A 21,292-nucleotide genomic window follows, 5' to 3' on the forward strand; every position below is an offset into this window, starting at 1 on the left:
CCTCCCAATTCTTCTACAGGCTCTCAGTCATTACAAATGTTTCTACTACCAAGAAAAGACAAAAGATTGCCTGAGTGCACATACATTACACCTTAAAGAGAGACATTGCAAGAATCTGCAGGTCATAGTGTCAGAAACAAGGAAAGAACACCAACAAGGATGTTCTTACATCTTTATTTTTTTCCATTGTATGAATCCACTCCAGAATCTCAAATTCTTTCCGTATATGTGCTGTTTTTATGTCGTGCTTCACAACATTCAGTCGTCATCCACTGCATGCCTGAGAAGCAGCTAGAAAGGCACTGTTCTTCTACCCTTTCATGCCACAGCCATAAACCATCCAGCCTGAGCTGTAAACATGCTAAAGCTTTAGCAGAGACTTCTGTCTACACAGCCCTACACAGCAGGATAGGGCAGATTTTCTCCTCAGCCAGCCTTGCAAAGCACAGGATTTTGCTGGGACATGGAGCCATATAGACTCATTGTGCTGATATTCAAAATTTATAAGTGCTGCTGGAAAAAGAGGTACTGTAGATGTAAAATTAGGAACATGAAACTGAGAGATTGGGACCTGAAACCACAGCAAGGTTGACTGTATTGCTGAATCTGCACATCCTAGGATCACAAAATCACAGAATGATTTTGGCTGGGAGAGCTCTTATACACCATCTAGTTGCAACCTCCTGCCATGAGCAGGGAGATTTTCCACTAGACCAGGTTGCTCAAAGCTGTGTCCAGCCTGGCCTTTGATGGAAGATCCATGGCTTCTCTGGGCAATCTGTGCCAGTGCCTCACACCCCTCATCACAAAAATACTCTTCCAAATGTCCAATTGAAATCCCCCCTCTCTAGGTTTCAAAGGCCCCAGTAAAAACCTGCAGAGCTGCACGCAGTACTCCAGGTGGGATCTCGCCATAGGGGATTACAGGGTAGGAACCCCCTGCCTTGACCGGCTGAGCACACCTTTGGCAGCCCAGGATAGGCTTGGCTTTCCAGGCTGCAAGCTCAAAGTGCTGGGTCTTGTCCAGATTTTCATCCAGCACTGTCCCCAGTTCCTGGGCTGCTCCCAGTGCACTCAGCCCCAGACTGATCTGATCCCACAGATCAGGAGGTTACGGCTTTGCTGAAGCTGTGCTGGCTGTCTCCAATCACCCCCTGTCCTCCATGTGCCTGCAAATCCCAACACAGAAGTGGAAAATGCAGGAAGCAGTTGGAGCTATGGAATTGTTAGGCACACACACATGAAGGGCCTTGTCAGGGTCAATGGAAACCAGTAACAAATGGGTTCCCTGAGGGTCCCTGCTGGCACCAGTGATGTTCCCTGTGTTCATCCATGGCACAGACAGTGGGATGGAGGCACCCTGGGCAGGTTTGCAGATGGCTCCAAGCTGAGGGGGGCGTTTGATAGAGCTGAGGGAAGGGACCATGCCCAGGGACCTTGGCAAGCTTCAGCACTGACACCATGGGCACCTCATGAGGTTCAGAGAGGCCAAGTGCAGCTCCTGTCTGTGACCAGGGCAAGGAAATCAGGGCACACAGCAGGTCAGCACAGAGGGAGATGGACCCTGCAGGGCAGAGGTGCCATGGGACAGCTGCCACAGTGCCCAGCTCAGGGGTGCAGCTGTCATCAGGCGCTGCTGCAGGAGGGCTGAGACTCTGCACGTCCAGCTGAACTTGCACATGGCAAAACAGATCATGGAATTCTTTGTCATCCCTCCTCCCTTACCAAGACACTACAGGCTAAAAAGCACAAGGCAGTTGTTTCCACTGGGATCAAGGAACCAATCAATCCAAAGTTATGAGAACTTACTGTTTGATTATGTGATTTGGGCAGTGGATGACTGTATCACCCATGTGATTCATCAGTATGACTGATTGTCCACAATACCATCAAAGTGTGCTATTTATGTACACTGCACGGGAGAGTTTGGCCAGGATCACAGCAATAATCAACATGATCACCAAGATTTTAGCACTGATTGAGTCAAACCCAAACCCACTGTTACTGACCAGTGAAACTGGAAGGAGACAATGCTCCAGAAGACATCCAGGAAAAATATGCAATGACTCTATGAACCATTCTTTGGATACACAGAGACATTCCACCATGAAAGAGCAATATTTATTTATTTATTTATTTATTGTAAAGATGCTAAACAGACTCACTGCTAATTGCAAAAGATTCTTTAATGGCACCAATGCAAAATGGATTACAGACAATGACAGAAGCCATGGTACCTTTGTAAGGCAAATTAAAAAGAAGGTGATGCTGGCCCTACACTTACATTTTCTGTTTCACTTAGCAACAGAGACAATATGCAATGTTTCAGCATTCCATAGCACAGGACTCTGGAATTCCAGCTGAGGGTGTATTAGGTTACACATCCCTGGCATGTTTCTTAGCTTGGACACTCTTTCAATATGATCAAGCATGATAATACTTTCATTTATGGGGCTGGAGAAGCATGCTAGGCAGGATAGAGAAGTACAGATCTGCAGTGCTGCACAGGCAGAGAGCTCCCAGGAAAAAAGGCTACACAAGCAGAAGGAGAAATCTAGATCTCAAATTTCTTGCTGGTGCTGCATCTTTTCTCAGCTTTGGAGGATTTGCATTCTAATAAGAGCGGCCCAGGCGAAGGGGACGCAGGAAGGAAAGCTTGTCATTGAGGTAAATTGCTGAGTAATGTGGAAGGTTATCTTTTTCTCGTGCAATGTACTGAATTCCACTTCCATCACTGTGCTCACACAGCAGCCAGGCACCCCTCTGCACTTTGTGGGAAGACATGATGTCATTGTCGAATCCTGCAGCCAGGTTGGTTGCTTGTCTTATTACTCTGCTCCTCCCATGATAGTTGGGATGCTCATAGAGAGTGATCTGGGGATCATGCAGATCCTCAGTGATCATCTGCAGAGAACTGATCGTGTCATTCATGCTTCTACCAACATAGTCATGTTCCCCCTCCTCAAGTACCATTAGCCTGCCTGTATAATTTATGTGCTCATAAGCCACCCAAGGCTGGCCAATTACTATCACTGAGGAGATAATATCATTAAAGTCCAAATGTCCCAGATTGGAAATGTCAGAAGTGATTTCTCTGGACACACCCCTGAAGTTGGCATGCTCATAAATGATGATTTTTCCCATCTCAAGAGATTTGAGGATGAAAGTTCTTGCTGTCAACCTTGGATGACAGCCTGCACACAAGGAAGACAGAAAACAAGCAATGCTTGTAAAAGACTTTACACAAAATGATAGAGAGCATGGGGAAATAAAGAAAATGTAAAACATTTTGAACAATGAATAAATGTAACAACAGCTGGAAAAGAGTGAAGACTTTACACAGAAGTTTGTATTTGGAGGGAAAAAGTAAAATGGAATATGTGCCCACAACTGCCCACTTTTAAATAGTTATGTGTTGGGTTAGATATACATCCAAGATGAAGTTTTAAATACTCTCACACTCACCCCCCACAACTGTGTATCAGTGGCCCCTCCAGCCTCTCCCTTGGTGAGGTTTGTCTCTCCTGCAGCAGCCATCCCTCTCCTCATGCCCTGAGAGATGGCTTCAGTCTCTGCCCACGCACACAGCAGAGCCTCACACCCGTGCTGCAGCTCTCAGCCCAGCACTAAAGCCTCCTTTCCTTGCCCTGCATTTCCCAGCAGCTGCCCAAGAAACCCTTCCAGCTCTCCTGTGCCAAGGGTGCTTCTTACCTTGCTGTCAGATGCGGGGCTGGGGAGAGCTCAGGGCAATTCCTCCAGAGCAGGGCTGTGGTTTGGGAAGGGCATCTTACCAGCCTCCCTTTATAGCTGGCTCAGAAGTCTTGTTAAACAGCCAACTGCACAGAACTGGGAAGTGATACCATGCCCCCGGGCATCAAAACTATTAACTATCCTGTCCTAGATTAGATGTTCCTACGATCAGACATCTTCTTTGTCTCGTTCAAAAGTCCTGTGACTTGATGGTTCAAAAGTGTGAGTGACTTGATGAAACCTGGGAATTGTCCTTCTCCTCCAGAAGAAAATGGAATCACAGTAATAAAAATGTATCAAAGCATTCTCTAACACACAGGCTGTAGAATGTTTCTGCCTGTTGGAGTTTGCATTTTTGCTTTTCTGGGAAGAATATTGAATAGACAACCTTGGTCTTACTAAGAGTTTTGATGGAAGATTTCCAAGTGACAGTGGTGACATTCACGTAATATTTTTGTTCTTCTTTTCCCTCTTCCCCTTACAATCACAGTATTATAAAATAGGCCACCAAGATCATCAAATCCAGCCTTGAACCAAATGCCACCATGCCCACTAAACCATATTGCAAAGGACCATTTCTACTTGTGTTTTGAATATTTTCAGGCATGGTGACCCTACCACTTCCCTGGGCAGCCCATTCCAAACCTTAACAATCGTTCAATGAAAAAATGTTTCCTAATATCCATCCTGAACCTCTCCATGCACAACTGAAGGCCATTTCCCCTTGTCCCACCACTAACTACCTAGAGAAGAGACAAACCCCCACCTTGCCACAAGCTTCTCTTAGGTACTGTCAAAAGTAAACATATCTTCCCTGAGCCTCCTTTTCCCCAGGATAAAAACCCCTCAATTCCCCCAGTGCCTCCTCATCAGACCTGTGCTCCAGACTCTTCACCTGCCTTGCTGCCCTGGACTCACTCCAACACCTCCATGTCTTTCTTGCAGTGAGGGGCCCAAAATGAGCACAGCACTCAAGGTGTGGCCCCACCAGTGCTGAGTACAGGAGGACAATCCCTGCCCTGCTCCTGCTGGCCACACCATTGCTGATCCAGCCCAGCTGCCATGGGCCTTCTTGGCCACCTGGGAACATTGATAGCTCATGTTCAGCTCTTTGAAGGTGTGGATGCCCCATCCCTTGAAGGGTTCTTTAGGGCCCCTTGCAGCCCAAAGCATTCTCTGATTCTGTGATAGATGTGTTCATGTATATATTTATGTATAGTAATAGATGGGCATGGTACTATTGTAGATGATAAAGAAAAGCACCAATGCTGTTGTCTGCAAACCAGACAGAAGATCACAGTGGAGAATCCAGAAACTGAGGGTAAATAGGGACCAACTAATATGGTGTAAAACCAGCTTCAAAGTCAGAATTCTAAAGCAGAGGCATGGCAAAAGACCGCCAGAGATCTTTGCAGGTATTTGTTTTGTACGAAATACTGAATATTTTAAGTGGTGCTTTATAATGTCAGTTTTGAATTTAAACACTAGAATCTGATTAGACATAGTGTTTCTTTTCCATATTATTGTGCTAAATATGACCCTAAGCATTTTCCCAATTCAGTCTGAAGTAAATGCTTCAGATAATACTTCTGCAGCCTGGGCTCCAGCAGCTGAGCAGGAGGAGCTCCTGGGGCTGAACTCTGCTCATCCTGAGCTATCCCTACACACGGCACTCAAAAAGTGACTTGGCCAGACAGAAACCCTGGAACTGGGGCTTTTCCACAAAAAAAAAATAAACACTCTTTAACTTAACTTTAGTGTTCTTTCCTTTTACTTTCAATCTTGATCAGCTGTTTGTACAAACTGCCATGAGGTTTCTCAGAAGAGCATCTTGTGTGTTGAAATCCTACAGATCCACAGATACTCTCTCAGTTCTCTTTTTCTTGCACTTGTGCTTGGATGTGACGGTACTTCTACTCCCTGGCAAGCAGGAGAGCCACATCGTGAAAAATTTCCTGCTAATAAACCCCAAATTCACCATGAGAGCCCCAAACACTAATTTGAGGAGAGACAAATTGCAGGGACACGTTAATTGCTGAGTGCAAGGACAATGCAAAGGAGCTCATTAGACCCACTGGGCCAATGTCAGCACTCAGAAATCCCCATCAGGACAGCATGGGTCTGACAAGGCTGAATGGGATGGACACGGGACATGGATCATCTTTATTTATAGCAGGATTCCTCAGGAGCAATATGGCTCAGGAAATACTGGGATTTGCCTGTCTTGGTCCTTATGTGATGAGCTTGAATGATCCAGGGAGCCAGGAGGATTGTAGGATTGGTGGGTAATTGAAGTTGGAAGTGGCCTTTGGTTGCCATTGTGTCCAGTCAGCTGCTTAACACAGGGACAGCTGTGAGGTGAATTATGGTTGCTGTTGGCTTTATCCAGTCAGGTCTAGAAAACCTCTGAGTATGCAGATTATCCAGCTTCTCTGGGTGGTGTGATTTAAAATTTTCTGACATCATCATGAAAATTTTTCTCACTATGCCAGTTGAATACTCTCTTGATTTAGTTATTGTCTCTCACATTTTCATCCTCCTACAATATGCACTCTGAAAAGTTTAGCTTCATCTTCTCAGTAACTTGCTCATAAATATTGGGAAGCTACTATTAGGACTCACCAAAACATTTTCTCCCAGCTGAACAAGACCTATTCCCCAGCTTCTCCTCCCAGGGCAAGTGCTGCAGCCCCCTGACCTTCTCCACGGCCCCCCATTGAACTCTCCCAGTTTACCAACACCTTTTTATGCTACATCACCCAGAACTGGATGCAATGTTCTAAATGCTGCCAAAGAAGCAATGAGCCCCTTAATCTGCTGACTTAGGCTCCTGTAAGTGCAGCCCAGGATGCTGTTGGTCATTTTTGCTGCCAGGGCAGAGTTGGCTCATGTTCAGCCTGTGCCTACAAAAACCACAAGGTCTATCTCAGCAGAGCTGCTCTCCAGAGAGTCAGTGCCCAGCATATGTCATTGCAGGGGGTTCTTCCTTCCCAGATGCAGGACTTTGTCCACTTCCAGTTCCATAAGAGTCCTTGTCAGCCCATTCCACTTGCCTTCAAGACCCTTTTGGATGGCAGCTTTGTTGTCAAGGAGTGTCACAGGCAAATTTGTTAAACAAGTTCCCACTCACCTCCTGCAGCATGTGTCTCAGTCATAAATATATGGGGACTGCAAGTCTCCACCTTAGGGGCATGAGGAGAAGTGTCCTGATGAAAAAGCAACCAAAAAAGTGATATCTATGGAGCTGGAAAAGAGCAGTCCCAAAAGGGTAATGATCCTGTATGCCAAGAGAGGGAGAGAATCTGCAAGAAATAGTGTCAGCGCTCTGTCGTTTCAGCCCATGGGTGACCTATCCTTTTTATGTTAAGGACTGAATAACTAAAGTCTGTGAGCTATTTTAGCAGGAGGGGAGGTCCTGCTGATTTGTGAAGTAACAAACATGAAGATCCAGCTAGGAACTCAGTAGCCTGGTGGAAGAGCAGCACTTTTTATTTTGACAAACCTGACACTCATCCATAGTTATTAGGGTCATTAGGGAGTTTCTCAACTGACAGAATTATCAGTAATAAGACCCCAGGAGAAAGATACTTCATCCTTGAAATTTAGAAAGAGGGGTTTTTGAGATGTCTTTTCTCAAGGAAGGATATCTGTATCCTTCTTCAAGGATAAATGTTCCCTCTCTTACAAAATTTTGACACTAATGCTAATGAAAAATAAGATTTATTAAGACTACCATTTGAAAAATCCAATTGTTGAAAAGTGACAACATCGTAAAAATAAAACCATCTGTGACTTGGGTCTACACCCAAATGGGGTTAAGAGGACTGTGACAAGCTTTAGGTGCACTCTGTTGCCTCAGTCCAGTGAAGAGTTGACACGTCAGTCACCCTGTTCCCCTGCCCACCCAAAGAGTGTCCACACAGCCTCTGTGCATATTCTTGCGTTCATCTGATGTGAAAAATGCATTTTGTATGATTGGCTTTTTGCAAATATTAACATGAATATTATATGTGATGTGTTAGAAAGTTACACTGTATTAATTCTCTTAAATAATGTATTAAATATAGTTTTGGGTTATAACAAAATGTTAAAATAGAAACTATGCTATGAAAGATACTTTTTTTAAGAAAGTACTCACAGCGAGATAGCAGCCACAGGACACCTAAATCTTTCAGAGAAAAAGAATTTATTGCTCCATTATCAGAAGAAATTAACTTCTTCCTGCCTTGCTCAGGCTTAATGATGCCGTTAGGATTCAGAGGAAGAAGTTGACAATGACCAGACAGAATCCTGTATTTGAATGGAATTTATGCATCATGTATGAGATGTATGAATATGCAACAGGCTGTTGTTTTTAAGGGTTAATCCTCTGTTAACATGGGTCCTTTTTCGGGCTTATGCTGCCCAGGAAAAGGTACCCGGATGTCCTTAACTCTTTGTTTCTATTGTCTCATATTGTCCTAATTCAAATTGTCCAAATTATTATTACTCTAATTGTATTACTAATTTTATAACCATTTTATTACTATTAAACTTTTAAAATTTTAAAAACAAGTGATTGGTGTTTTTCATGTCTGACAAGGGCCAGCACGAGCTGTAGTGTCTGTAGGGCACAGCCCTGCCCCAAGGAGAGGTGTGAGCCTGGGTCCCGGAGCTCTGTGTCCGTGTCCATCGGAAGAGTCAGTGTGCTCGGAGCAGCTGACTCACAGCAGGATCTATTCACTCAGGTGCAGGTTGCATTGCGATTTCAGGTTTTGCCTCAGAACCTCGGGTCCCTCCCCTGATAATTCCCTCCCAGGTGTATCAATCACCTCTCCTTTCCCTCCATGACCCCTGCCAAGCACTGTCTGTCAGTCCTGGAATTCCAGAAGGGAATCGAGTGGTTGGCAGATTCAAAGGATGACCACTACCCCTGGGGTGACATTGGGCCATGTAGGTGCCCTTTGTCCCTTAAGAGCTCCTCCCATGTACCTGGTTGGTGGGATTCCTACCCCTTCCCTCCCCCTCTCCCCCAGGTAAAAAGGAACAGCAACCGCGCAGTTCAGGAGTTCTGTTGGAGCTGTTGATGCATTCAGAGGCCTGTGGGCCACAATAAAGCTCTGGATTGAAACCCTCCAGCAGAACCCGACTCCTTTCCTTCACCTCGCCTTAAAGCTTGTCGGCCAGAGGTAAACCCGAGGAGCAGACCCTGTTACTGGGGAAGCTCCATCCGCAGCCACTTGAGCTCCTGCATACCTGGACTTGCCTCCAAGCGTCCAGCTGCAGCACACAGCTAGCCAAAAGTATCTCTGGGGTGAAAACACCACAGTTGCCACTATTTGGTTCAGCACCAAGGGCCAGACAAGCTCAGGCACGTCCCGTCAGGCTATATTGGTAAATATTCCAATAGGTGCAGCCTCACGCTGGCACCTTCCATCCCTTTAGGCTCCAGAGCAGTTTGCTGTGCCATGCTGCACTGCCATATGGAAGCCAACCCATCAGCACTGCTGAGGCCAGATTCCCAAATTGTGTGGGCTCTCTGGGCCGCAGGGCTGCCTCGGCTGAGTCAGGAGAGTGCCTCCGTTGGTGCCTTAGCAAGATAAGTCTTGAACGTGTCTGCCCTGCAAAGCCTGTAAAGCGCCCTGCAGAAAACCTGTCCTCAGCAAGGTGGTAAGAGGAATTACTGTTCCACAGGCAGAACCAAGCACAGAACAAGACCAGGCTGGTTTAGCTCACTGCCAAATGTACAAATTAGGCTCAAGGTCAGATCTTGTCTGCTGGCAAACCAGATGACAAGTAGGCATACCTGTTTCTTGTGCTCTGTAATACACGTGCAGGATGCTAACAGTGGGCTGCTAAAAGACAAGAGGTACCCAAAGCAGTGCTCCCTTGTCACCGAGCTGGTTTTAATGGCAAGGTTCCACCTGCAGGCATAATGAAGGCTTCACAACCATGACTAAAGCATGGTCAGAACACAGCACTGAAATGCCTGGTTATTGTTCCCTATAATTTAAAATTGCATTTCAGTATTTAGATTATTTCTTTCTTGTTAATCTGAAAAATTCACTTTGAGGTATTTGTGCCACTTTGTTTTGACTCATTTGAACAAATGGTATTTCAGAAAGCCTCTTCTGAACACAGTTCTTTGAAACAGTATTTTTTTTTGTGAAACTAGTTACTCAGACAATATTTGTTCCCAGCTCAACAGGTGAACTGACACATGATAACTGAACCCCCAGTATATTTTTGTCCACAAGATCAAATTTGACAACAAAAGTGATCCTATCATTGACAAGAGACAGTGTTGTGAATTTGGAATTAAACTACACCCTTCCACATCATGTTTGGACAAATACTGATTAACTAGAGGGATCTTGAGACAGAGGAGCTGCTTTTGAGAGGATCAAAATTCCCACCAAATTCTTCTGCCTGCCATAAAGGAACTCAGATTCCCAGATATCCCAGTCTTGAAGAAGAGACATTGCAGAGGACCACATTAATAAGATTGATACGATATGATATATGATATGATTATGATATGATATGGCATGATATTCATATTTTATATCACATACCATGCATTATAGAGTATATACAATGTATCATATATAAATTATCTCTTATGTATTTTGAAAGTCATATATTTTATCTGTTATATGTGGCATTATTCACACCCTCCACAGCAGGGTGCACTGCCTGTTGTGAACTGTGGCAATGGGGTCTCAGAAATGTTGGCATCGGCTGTGAACATCTCAGCAGAACTGATCCAGTGACTTAGGGATGGGTGGAGGATGAGCATAGGCTTTGGCTGGCTTCTTCCCCCAGCCTCTTCTAGTAACTGAATCCTTCTCCACAGGTAGAAATACACACACCTGTGCACTGATTTCCCCTGAAAAACCCTTCTCTCCCCCACATTATTTTTTTGGAATATTTCCAATCTCATTCTCTGAGGTGTGATGCCACATGTAACAGCACATCAATTGTTGTCTTGATTTCCATGCAGGTGTTGCTGTCAAGGTCAAACTACAGCACAAATAGGGAAGAAATGCAAAACACATCCTTATTAAGATTAAATGAAATGCTCATAAAACTATCCTCCCTCCAAAGCAAATGGTCTGCTTTTCCTGGAAACATGGAAGGCAGGGGACAGAGCTTGAAAAACATTCAGTCCTGCTAGCATGCCTATGGGAAATTCAAGGGTTTCACATGCCTAATCCCTACAGAGCAGGTTCTCCAGCTAAAGTGGAGCCAGTAGATGGCCAAAATACAGCTCTCTTTACGTACCATAGCCTGAAAAGTCTTTGGTGTAATATAGTTGAGCAAGAAGGGAGCCTGTAGTTGGGACAAACCAGGTAATCTGAAACAAGTGGAAACACTATTGCTTTTTTTTTAAACACTTAGAAATGTGCTGAATGGCTCAATAATACAGTAAGTTTCATTCATCACTAAACAACATTGTCAAAACTCAAGGATTACCTCTTGACATGTTTTCTTTGCAACTGCTTTCACAGTCTCATCCAATCTTTGCTGTGTCAAGGTTTCTCTTCCCAATAAATCAGTTCTTATTCTATCCATGAGATATCTACAAACAGGTGATAGGCATGTGGGAGAATTTACACAACTTTGCTTTCATTTATTGTTTTATCATTCACCATGGCAAGATTTAAACTGAACTGTATATCACATAGATTACCATTTTTGTTCCCTTTGAAGTTTATCTTGTTATATTGTCTGCCTAATAATACAAAATTTTCCCAAAGCAAACTGCTCCTGTATTAAGACAATAAAGAATTTTCCATTCCGACCTTGACTGATCTTATCTTGACTGTACTGTACAGATGATTTCTGGATGCCACAGCTGGGTACATCTTTCTTCATCCTGAGCCTGCATCCTTCATCACAATGGATGATGTGAGATGAGAATTATAAAGTTCACAGGTAACCATAATAAAACGCTTCATCATATCTTAGCAGAGCTCAGATACTTCAGAGCAATGATTTCCCTGCATCTCCTTCTGAAAACATGCAGAAACCATAACTGAACTTCTACTAACCATTTACTGAATCCACAAAGAGTCCCTCGGTGGATGTCACAGATAAAAAAAGGTAGAACCTCAAAAATAAACCCTCATCTCTTTTTTTTTTTTGATGTTTGAAACACTTTCCCTGCCATCAAAACAGATTCCAGATGAGCTCACATTTCTCTCAGTAGCAGTCTTACCACACAGAAACAGAAACCATATTTAAATTGGACCACATGTGATTTTTGTGGCACCTACCTGCTACCTAAAGAAATACCATTATGCAAACCTTCATGCTACACTCCATGTGTGATAAATCTTTGATGTGTCCTAATTTCTTTAAATAAAAAATGCGATTATTCAGTTACATTTTGTATTTTATATATAGTCAGACTGCATGCCTGTAGTTATATACAGTACACAAAGTTACTGAGAGAAATAGCTTAGACAATATTCATACTTTGCTATTAAAGGGTTATTTTACAGTTAATCATAGAAGTTGTTTTTACAAGTATTTTCACCAGGCTGATGAGATACAGGGGCTCTTTGTTAAGGATGAGGTGTAGGGGCCATACAGCCCCTATACAGTCTTGCAGGACCAATGTCTGTAGGTCCCCTCTTGTGTGAACATCTGAGCTCTGGAGCCTCTGGAGGAACAGGAGTCTGGTGTCAGATGCATTTGATCATTGTTGTCATTTCCTGACCCAAAAAAAAATTGTAAAGCACTGTGGGGTGAAATGACATAACAGGATAAGGATCCCAGCTTTGGAATATGCAAGCTTGCCTTTGGAAGTGGTCTGCTAACAAACCTGAGTGCAAACCACAGCTTTGGAAAGCAAAGACTTTGATGGAATTATAAGTGTGAAGCCCAGCACTTTGCAAAGGACTTGCATCTGACAGCACACTGCAGCTGTGGGGGCTTGGTAATGAGCAGCTGGACACTCAGGAGGTTTTCTAAATTTGGGGACTTCTTCAGTTAAGAGAACTTAGGGTGCAGGGTTGCACACAAGGCATGGCAATTTGTGGAATGCTGCTGGCCTGGGTGAAAACTTTCTGGATTGCCCTTTGCAGTTATTTTTCCTTGGAGAGGAAGCACCATCTGCAGTTAAAACTAGAAAAGCAAAAACACAATCATCAGACCTTTTTTTTTATTTTTCTTCTAACCTTCTCAATGAGATTTTCAATTTAGAGATTCTGGAGAAACAGAAAAGATAGCTGGCTACATAGAAAATTGTCATGCAATCAGTCAGAGGCAAATGTAGTGTGCCACTTGCTCTGAACAACCTCCTTAGATGGATGATATTAAGTGTTCCCAGGGTTTATGAGGAGGCCAGGGTGGGAATTGATTGCATACCACACTCTCCAGGAAAACCTTCTCCACTGGAAGCACATAGCTGATGCCAAATGCACATTGCCAGCCCTGCAATGACACAAGGTGAACATCTTCTTCACACTCATGTATTTGAACCTGACCCAGCCACAGCAGGGTCTCAGCTGATTACCTCACATTACAGATGTGCATGCTCACAGCAGATTTATTGGCTAGGCTGTTCTGGAAATACCTCTCTCTTTCCCTCCCTCTTTCTTCAGAACTTCTCAGGAAAAACACACAAGCACCTCCCTCCCACAACACACATCCTGCTCACAATATCTTCTGGATTTCTGACTCATTTAGAGTAAGAATCATGTCTAGGACACCACAGAGGTGCTACCCACAATTTCATCCCTGGTCCATGCCTTCTTTCAGAATTCCTGAAAAATTGTCTATCTGGGAAAGAAAATCTTTCTGCAAAAGAAACTCGGAGTATTGTGAAAGGATCAGAGGAAAGAGCAGCTTCAGCCGCTCACAACAAACTTCCCTGCTTTCCCCAAACAGAAAAGTTACCCTATTTCTGTGTGCATACAGCAGCTTTATCACTCATTTAACAGCAGAGAATAATTGTTTGAAGCACTTGAGATCCAAAAGGTCTCCCCCATTTCTTGACTTTCTTTGTCCTGTCTCATCAGTGATTGACTTCTAAGCAAACTTTCACTGTAGGTTTGCCAGTTAGGAGAGCAGTTTGCTGCCACGCCAAGGAGAGCACAAGAAGATTGCAAATTGATTCTTTCAGGAGGTGAATTTGCAGGAGTGATCTGGTGTTTCATTGATGTTATCTCACATGCCTCTCTCAACACTGAGGTTGCTCGGCCATCGTTGCTTTCCTGATGATTTCAGCCAGATGCCCTCTCACACTCACAGAGTTGGCTCGCTTGACTCACACATCTCAACTCTTTGGAGCATGGTCAGAGGAAGAGAAAAGCATCCTGGTCACCTAAGTCCAACTTTCATGTAGTCTGTCAGCAAAGGATTTTCCTGTTTTGTTCTTTTCAATCCAACTACCTCCTTTTTAGACACATTTTGAAGAGGAGCTGTTCTAGTCAATCCTTCTGTACGGGTTTTACCCTACCTCAGGCATGACAGTATTGAGTATATGCAACCCCTGAGAGATTCATTCCAGCCCTGTCTGAATGGCTTCTCTCTCTCTCTCTCTCTCTCCTTTCTGTTGGTGGATAAGAAGTTGAAGGGCACTTGCATCCTGCACAGCATGAGAACTGGAGGAGCAGGGTAAGGGAAGAGTTTATTCCATCTCCTCTGAACAGAGGGCACACCTGGAGTATTGCATCTGTTTCAGATGCCCCATTAAAAGGTCAATGTGAACAAAATGGTGGAGCCCCATAGAGGCCACTGGATGGCACAGGAGCATCCCATGAACCAGGAGAGTCTGAGGGGCCTGGTCCTGTTCAGCTTGCAGAAGACAAGGCTCCCTGTTATCAGAGGGGCTCAGCAAAGGACATCTTCAGAGAGTCTTAGATGGCAGCAGGGAAACTCAGACATAGAATAAGGAATAAAAAACTCATGCCAAGGATTGCACAGCCCTGGCAGAAAGGCCAGAGACCCTGGGGAATCTCCACCCTTGCCATTTTTCAAAAATCACTTGAAGATGGCCACGAATAAGCTGATCATGTTTTGAGGTAGCCCTCCTGTGAGTAAGTGTTTGGACTAGGGAAGTCCCTTCCAGAATAAATATTTCTGTCCATAATTCTCAGGAAGATTTAAAACCCTTTGTCACTTTCTGCCTAATTGCGTCCATTTTTCAATTTCGTTGCAAAACTGTCATTATCAAGTCGTGTGTACAATACCTAGGGGATTACTTGTTGCATATTTATAAATTCCATTTCCCCAATGTCAGACTTCCCTCCCCATTCCTCCACTGGCTCTCACCTGCTCTTTTGTCAAATGTTATTCCGCTATTGAAGGCTCAAAATCCTTCTCCACCTTTACTTCATCCTCCTATTACTGAAAAACTTACAAGAATTTTTTTGCTAGAGTTTTGGTACCCTAGGCTTCTACAGTTGTTTGGATACTGTCTTTGATTAGAAAGAAAAAAACTGTGCAAGAGTAAATGCAAACTTTCTGACACATTCCCATCCATATCCCTCCTGGAACCTTTCCTTGGCTGTTCTGTAGGATTGCACTCCTCTCTCGGGCAGGGGTAGCTGTGCCTGTCACATTCCAAGCACAGTGTATGACTCCTGGAACAATTTAGGCTGGAAGGAACCTCCAAGGGTTTTCTCCTTCAAGCTGCTGCTGATGGCAGGATGGAGAATGGGCAGATATTGTCCCATGCTGGTGATGAAGCCAGGGCAGAGGCAGCAGTGTGGGACAGCAAGGTTTGTCACTGCACTGCTGTGCAAATATTTCCTGCAGGCGGCTGAGGGAACAGGAAGCGTTGGCAAAGTGGCCAGGGCTGCGTCAGTGGGTGAGAACAGGAGGAGAGAGGCTGCAGGAAGGCACAGGGAGCTGAGAGGGACACTGAGTCTCAGCACAGGGAACACAGCTTCAGCTGGGCATGGCAGCCACAGACAGAGAGTGGTGGAGGAGGGCTGAGGATCTGCTTGTCTAGGTGAACTTGCACATTGCAAAACAGGTCATGGAATACTTTGTCATCCCTCCTCCCTTGTCAAGATACTACAGGTTTAAAAACACAAGACAGTTGTTTCCACTGGGATCAACCAATCTGTCACTTCAAAGTTAGGAAAACTTACTGTTTGATTATGTGATTTGGTGAGTAGAAGACTGCATCACCAGCATGATCCATCACTCTGATAGATTGTATGAGGTACAATCAAACATCTGATATTTTGAAACAGTCTGCATGGGAGAGTTTGGCCAGGATCACAGCAATAATCAACATGCTCACCAAGACTTTAGCATTGGTTGAGTCAAGCCTGACCCCATTGTCATTCAACAGTGAAACTGGAATAAGAATATTCCTTTCAGGAGAAATCCACGAAAAATGTCTCAAAGTGACTACACAACACATTTTCTGAGCACTCACAGACATCTCTCCATGAAAGGGCAATATTTATCTACACTGAACAGTCCATAAATCAGACACACTGTTGCTTGCAAGAGAGTCTTTATTGGCACCAACCCAAAAGAGGTTATAGACAATGGAACAGGCCAAGGTACCACAAGGGCTTTGTAAAGCAAATCACAAAGGAAGAGACACCAGCAGAGGCAGAGATCAGAGATTTCCTGCTGGGACTGCACCTTCGCTCAGGGCCACAGGCTCTGCAGTCTAAGAGTCATGGCCAGGGCACAGGGGGCGCAGGAAGGAGAGCTTGTCGTTGAAATTGATTGCCTTATAATTGGGAACATCCTCATGGGCTCGGGCAAGGTGCCGCGGCCCACTTCCATCACTGTTCTCACACAGCAGCCAGACACCTCTCTGGACTTTGTGGGAAGACACAATGTCATCATCTTCTCCCCCAGCCAGGTTGGTTGCTTCTCTTACTATTCTGCTCCTCCCTTTGTATTCAACGTGTTCATAGAGAGTGATCTGGGGATTGTGCAGATCTTCCCTGATCACCTGCAGAGAGCTGATCTTGTCATTCATCTCTTTACCAACAGAGCTATATTCTCCCTCCTCAAATACCAGAAACCGACCCTTGTACTCAACATGCTCATAAGCCACCCAAGGCTGGCCAATTACTTTCACTGAGGAGACAATATCATTCCAACCCACAGCTGTTAGGTTGGGAGTGTCAGTGGTGAATTCTTTGGACATGCCCTAGAAATTGACATGCTCATAAATGATGATTTTGCCCATCTCAGTAGGACTTCTGGTGTTTGGATTCCTCCCTATAGGAGCTAGATGACAGCCTGCACAAAAGGAAGAGACAAAACAAGCAATGCTTATAAAAAACCTTCACATACCAGGTGCAAAATGATGGAAAATGTGGAGCAGGAAAAAAGAAAGAAGGGAAAGCAACACATTTTGAACAAAGAATAAACATAGCAGCAGCTGGAAAGGAGTGAGGGCATGATAATAGAAATGTTCACTCGGAAGAGAATGTAAAATGAGGTACATACCCATAACTACCCAGTTTTAATTAGCTATATGTGTTGGTTTGCATATATCTCCCAGAGTAAGTAACAAAATAATCTCACAATTCACCCCTCACAACTGTGTATCAGTGGCCCCTCCAGCCTCTCCCTTGGTGAGGCTTGTCTCTCCTGCAGCAGCCATCCCTCTCCTCATGCCCTGAGAGATGGCTTCAGTCTCTGCCCACGCACACAGCAGAGCCTCACGCCCGTGCTGCAGCTCTCAGCCCAGCACTAGAGCCTCCTTCCCTTGCCCTGCATTTCCCAGCAGCTGCCCAAGAAACCCTTCCAGCTCTCCTGTGCCAAGGGTGCCTCTTACCTTGCTGTCAGCTGCAGGGCTGGGGAGAGCCAAGGGCAATTCCTCCAGGGCAGGGCTGTGGTGTGAGCAGAGCATCACCTGTCTGCATTTATAGCTCACTGCCTTGTGCAACACCCCAGGTGACAGCATGAAAAGCGACCAAAACTCTCCAAAAGCCAGATCAGCCACAGATTCAGACACACCAAAGTACATTGTGACACAGGGGCTGTGGAAGTTTCCTGCTTGTGGCAATTTGTTGTCTTGCCCTCCAGGGAAGTGCTTAAAATGCACAAGGACATTTTATGGGAGATACCCAATCCAGATATCCGGGTCACAGAGATGATATTGGAGCACCAGTTTTTGAAAAAAAAAATCCCTTTGGTCCTTAGTGTCATGGAATCGTTAATTTTGGAAAAGGCCTCCAAGATCATCAAGCCCAACCCTTGCCCAAATACCACCACGCCCACTAATCCATACTGCAAATATCACTTCAACTTCCCTCCCCTGGCTTCATAACCAGCATGAGACAATATCTGCCCATTCTCCATCCTGCTCTGAGCAGCAGCTTGAAGTAGAGACCCCTCAAGGTTCCTTCCAGCTTAAATGCTTCAAGAAGTCCGTGCACTCTCCTTGGCCTGTCATGGGGACACCTACCCGTGCACCAGAGAGGAGTACAAGCCTACAAAACAGGAAAGAAATGGTGCAAGGAGGGATTTGGATGGGAATGTTCGAGGAAATTTGCATTTGCTCTTGCTGAGGTTTGTTTTGGGGTGTATTTAATCGAAGACAGAATCCAAACAAATGAGGAAGTGTCACATCCAAAAATCAAACCAAGTATTCTTGAAAGTTTTTCAGTGATAAGACGATGAAGTAAAGGTGGAGAAGGACTTTGAGCCTTCAATAGAGGGAATTCCATTTGACAAAAGAGCAAGTGAGAGCCTGTGGAGGAATGGGGAGGGAAGTCTGACTTTGGGGAAATAGAGTTCATAAATGTCTAGCAAGTAAACTTGAGGTTGTTGTACACCTAACTTGATGAATAAACTTTTTCATTGAAATTGAACAATGGATGCAATTAGGCTGAAAGTGACAAAGGCTTTTAAACCATCTTTAGAATACTGACAGAAAGGTAGATTGGGGAAGTCCAACGTCTTGTTCACAGCAGAGCAACTTCCAAACATGACCAGGTTACTCGTGGCCATCTTCAAGTGATTTTTGAACATTTCCTGTGGTGGAGATTCCCCAGGATCGCTGACCTTTCTTCCAGTGCTGAAAAACTCTTAGGGCTATGGTTACTTTCCTTTTTTTCAGTCAGAGCTTCCCTGTTCCCAGATAAGACCCTTTCCAGATGTCTTTTGCTGAGCCCCTCTGAGAATCCTTAGCCTTGTCACCTCGATGGCTGAGAAAAATTTTCATAATGATGTCAGAAAATTTTAAATCACACCACTCAGAGAAGGTGGATAATCTGCATACTCAGAGGTTTTCTAGACCTGACTGGATAAAGCCACCAGCAACCATAATTCACCTCACAGCTGTCCCTGTGTTAAGCAACTGACTGAACACAATGGCAATCAAAGGTCACTTCCAACCTCAATTACCCACCAATCCTACAATCCTCCTGGCTCCCTGGATCATTCAAGCTCATCACATAAAGACCAAGACAGGCAAATCCCAGTATTTCCTGAGCCATATTGCTCGTGAGGAATCCTGCTATAAATAAAGATGATCCACATCCCTTGTCCAACCATTCAGCCTTGTCAGACCCATGCTGTCCTGATGGGGATTTCTGAGTGCTGACATTGGCCCAGTGGGTCTAATGAGCTCCTTTGCATTGTCCTTGCACTCAGCAATTAATGTGTCCCTGCAATTTGTCTCTCCTCAGTTTCATATTTGGGGCTTTCGTGGTGAATTTGGTTTTTTGGAAGGGAAATTTTTCACGATGTGGCTCTCCTGCTTGCCAGGGAGTAGAAGTACAATCACATCCAAGCACAAGTGCAAGAAAAAGAGAACTGAGAGAGTATCTGTGGATCTGTAGGATTTCAACACACAAGATGCTCTTCTGAGAAAACCTCATGGCAGTTTGTACAAACAGCTGATCAAGATTGAAAGTAAAAGGAAAGAACACTAAAGTTAAGTTAAAGAGTGTTTATTTTTTTTTTGTGGAAAAGCCCCAGCTCCAGGGTTTCTGTCTGGCCAAGTCACTTTTTGAGTGCCGTGTGTAGGGGTAGCTCAGGATGAGCAGAGTTCAGCCCCAGGAGCTCCTCCTGCTCAGCTGCTGCAGCCCAGGCTGCAGGCTCTCTGTCCAGGGCTGCATTTCCCAGTGCCACTGGCCAGGCTGCAGGGGCAGCCCGTGCTGGGCTTGGCTGTGTGACCCAGGGACAGGCACCTGGGCACGGAAAGGACATGGACACGGACACGGGAGCGGCTGGCACACACCAGGGGCTGCCCTCAGCCACCCCACAGCTGACACCACCAGCACTCCCACTGAATGGAATGGAAGACAGACAGCCCCATCTCCTTCCTCCTCTGCAGCCCACTCACATGGAAGCCCTCTAGTGAAGACCTGCACATCCTCACTCTCCACAGCCACAAGCACCTCGTGCTCCCAATGGGACTGAGAGCCCCCAGCCTGTCCAGTCTCACACCTGGCTCTGGGCTCTCTGACCAGAACACCCCTTGGGGTCTCCTAGTCCCTGGCTAGTGCAGCTTGGTGCTTGAGCCAGCCCACATACACCAGACACTGTTCTCATTGCTGTTCTGGCACTCGTGGGTGCCTTGAATCCCAGCACAAGTCTCCTGCTGGTCTGAAAGCCCTGTCTATATCCATGCCCTGCTTGCTGGCTGCTCCAGCTCAAACCTTGCTGGGATTTCACACCCTTATGATTCCTTTTGAATCAGGAAGGTCTTTGTTAGATAAACTTCATAGAGCAGATGCTGTCGTAGTTCACACACCCTTACAAGTTGGTCTTCCCACACTTTACATTTCCATGTGCTGGAAGCTGCAGACACAAAGAGCACGATAGATCTTAGCCAGACAGGAGGAGACACGTGTAGAGCTGTGAATGAAGAAGGACAACCCTACCACAGGATTCATTGCCCCAGAGCTTATGGGATGCTGTGTTCTGCAACTCTGCAGAATCCCAGGAGCACTCAAAGCATGTGATCAAGTAATGACACTCTCCACACTCCAACAACTGTCTTCCTTCAGTGCTCCCTGTAGATTGTTCACCAAGTCCCGCAGATTGCTGGAGAAGCACCACTGAAAATGGCCATGCTGGGTGTTCCACAGTCTCAGATCCCAGGAATCACAGAGGCAGAGTTTTCAAGAGTACACCAAAGGTGTTGTCACCTGTGTGATCACAGAAGGAATTATTTGCTATAAGAGCTCTGTGTCAGTATCAGTTTGGATCCTGTGACCATGAGATCTTTCAGTGCACTGCAAAGAGCTCTCGAGGTTGACAGCAAAGTCTGGCATCAGGGAGAATAACTTGAGGTAGGACATAATTTGTGCCCGTGTAGTGAAGAAAAGAAAGGAGGATCAGGAAGTGAGGAGAACCAAATCTCTGGATCAAAGATTTCAAAAGCAAAAATAAGCTGGGGCAGCACAATCTCTGCTTTCTTGTTCCACAGACAGAAATAGAAACAGTTGATGCAAGAAAAATATTTAAAAGAAACATTATCTGAAGCATTTACTTCAGCCTGAACTAGGGAAATGCTTGCAGTCATACTTAGCGCAAGATTGTGCCTTGACAAGTGTGGAACACCATCTCTAAGCATATTCAAGTGTATAATTACAAAACTGACAGTATAAAGCACCAT

The 21,292-nt window shown here is 45.0% G+C and overlaps 1 protein-coding gene across 1 annotated transcript; it reads right to left on the reverse strand.

Moving 5' to 3' along the window:
* Positions 1-2,613: 2,613 nt before the first annotated feature.
* Positions 2,614-3,144, reverse strand: LOC115903206 (epidermal differentiation-specific protein-like). Its single transcript, XM_030947496.1, has one exon. It carries the CDS (start codon positions 3,142-3,144, stop codon positions 2,614-2,616), a length of 531 nt encoding a protein of 176 aa, XP_030803356.1.
* Positions 3,145-21,292: the final 18,148 nt, after the last annotated feature.

This window comes from Camarhynchus parvulus, chromosome 1 (assembly GCF_901933205.1).
Source record: "Camarhynchus parvulus chromosome 1, STF_HiC, whole genome shotgun sequence".
Classification (NCBI taxonomy): Eukaryota; Metazoa; Chordata; class Aves; order Passeriformes; family Thraupidae; genus Camarhynchus; species Camarhynchus parvulus.

What these genes read in the sequence shown, in the direction of transcription:
- LOC115903206 (XM_030947496.1), bottom strand. Translation starts at nt 3,144, where the DNA reads ATGGGAAAAATCATCATTTATGAGCATGCCAACTTCAGGGGTGTGTCC.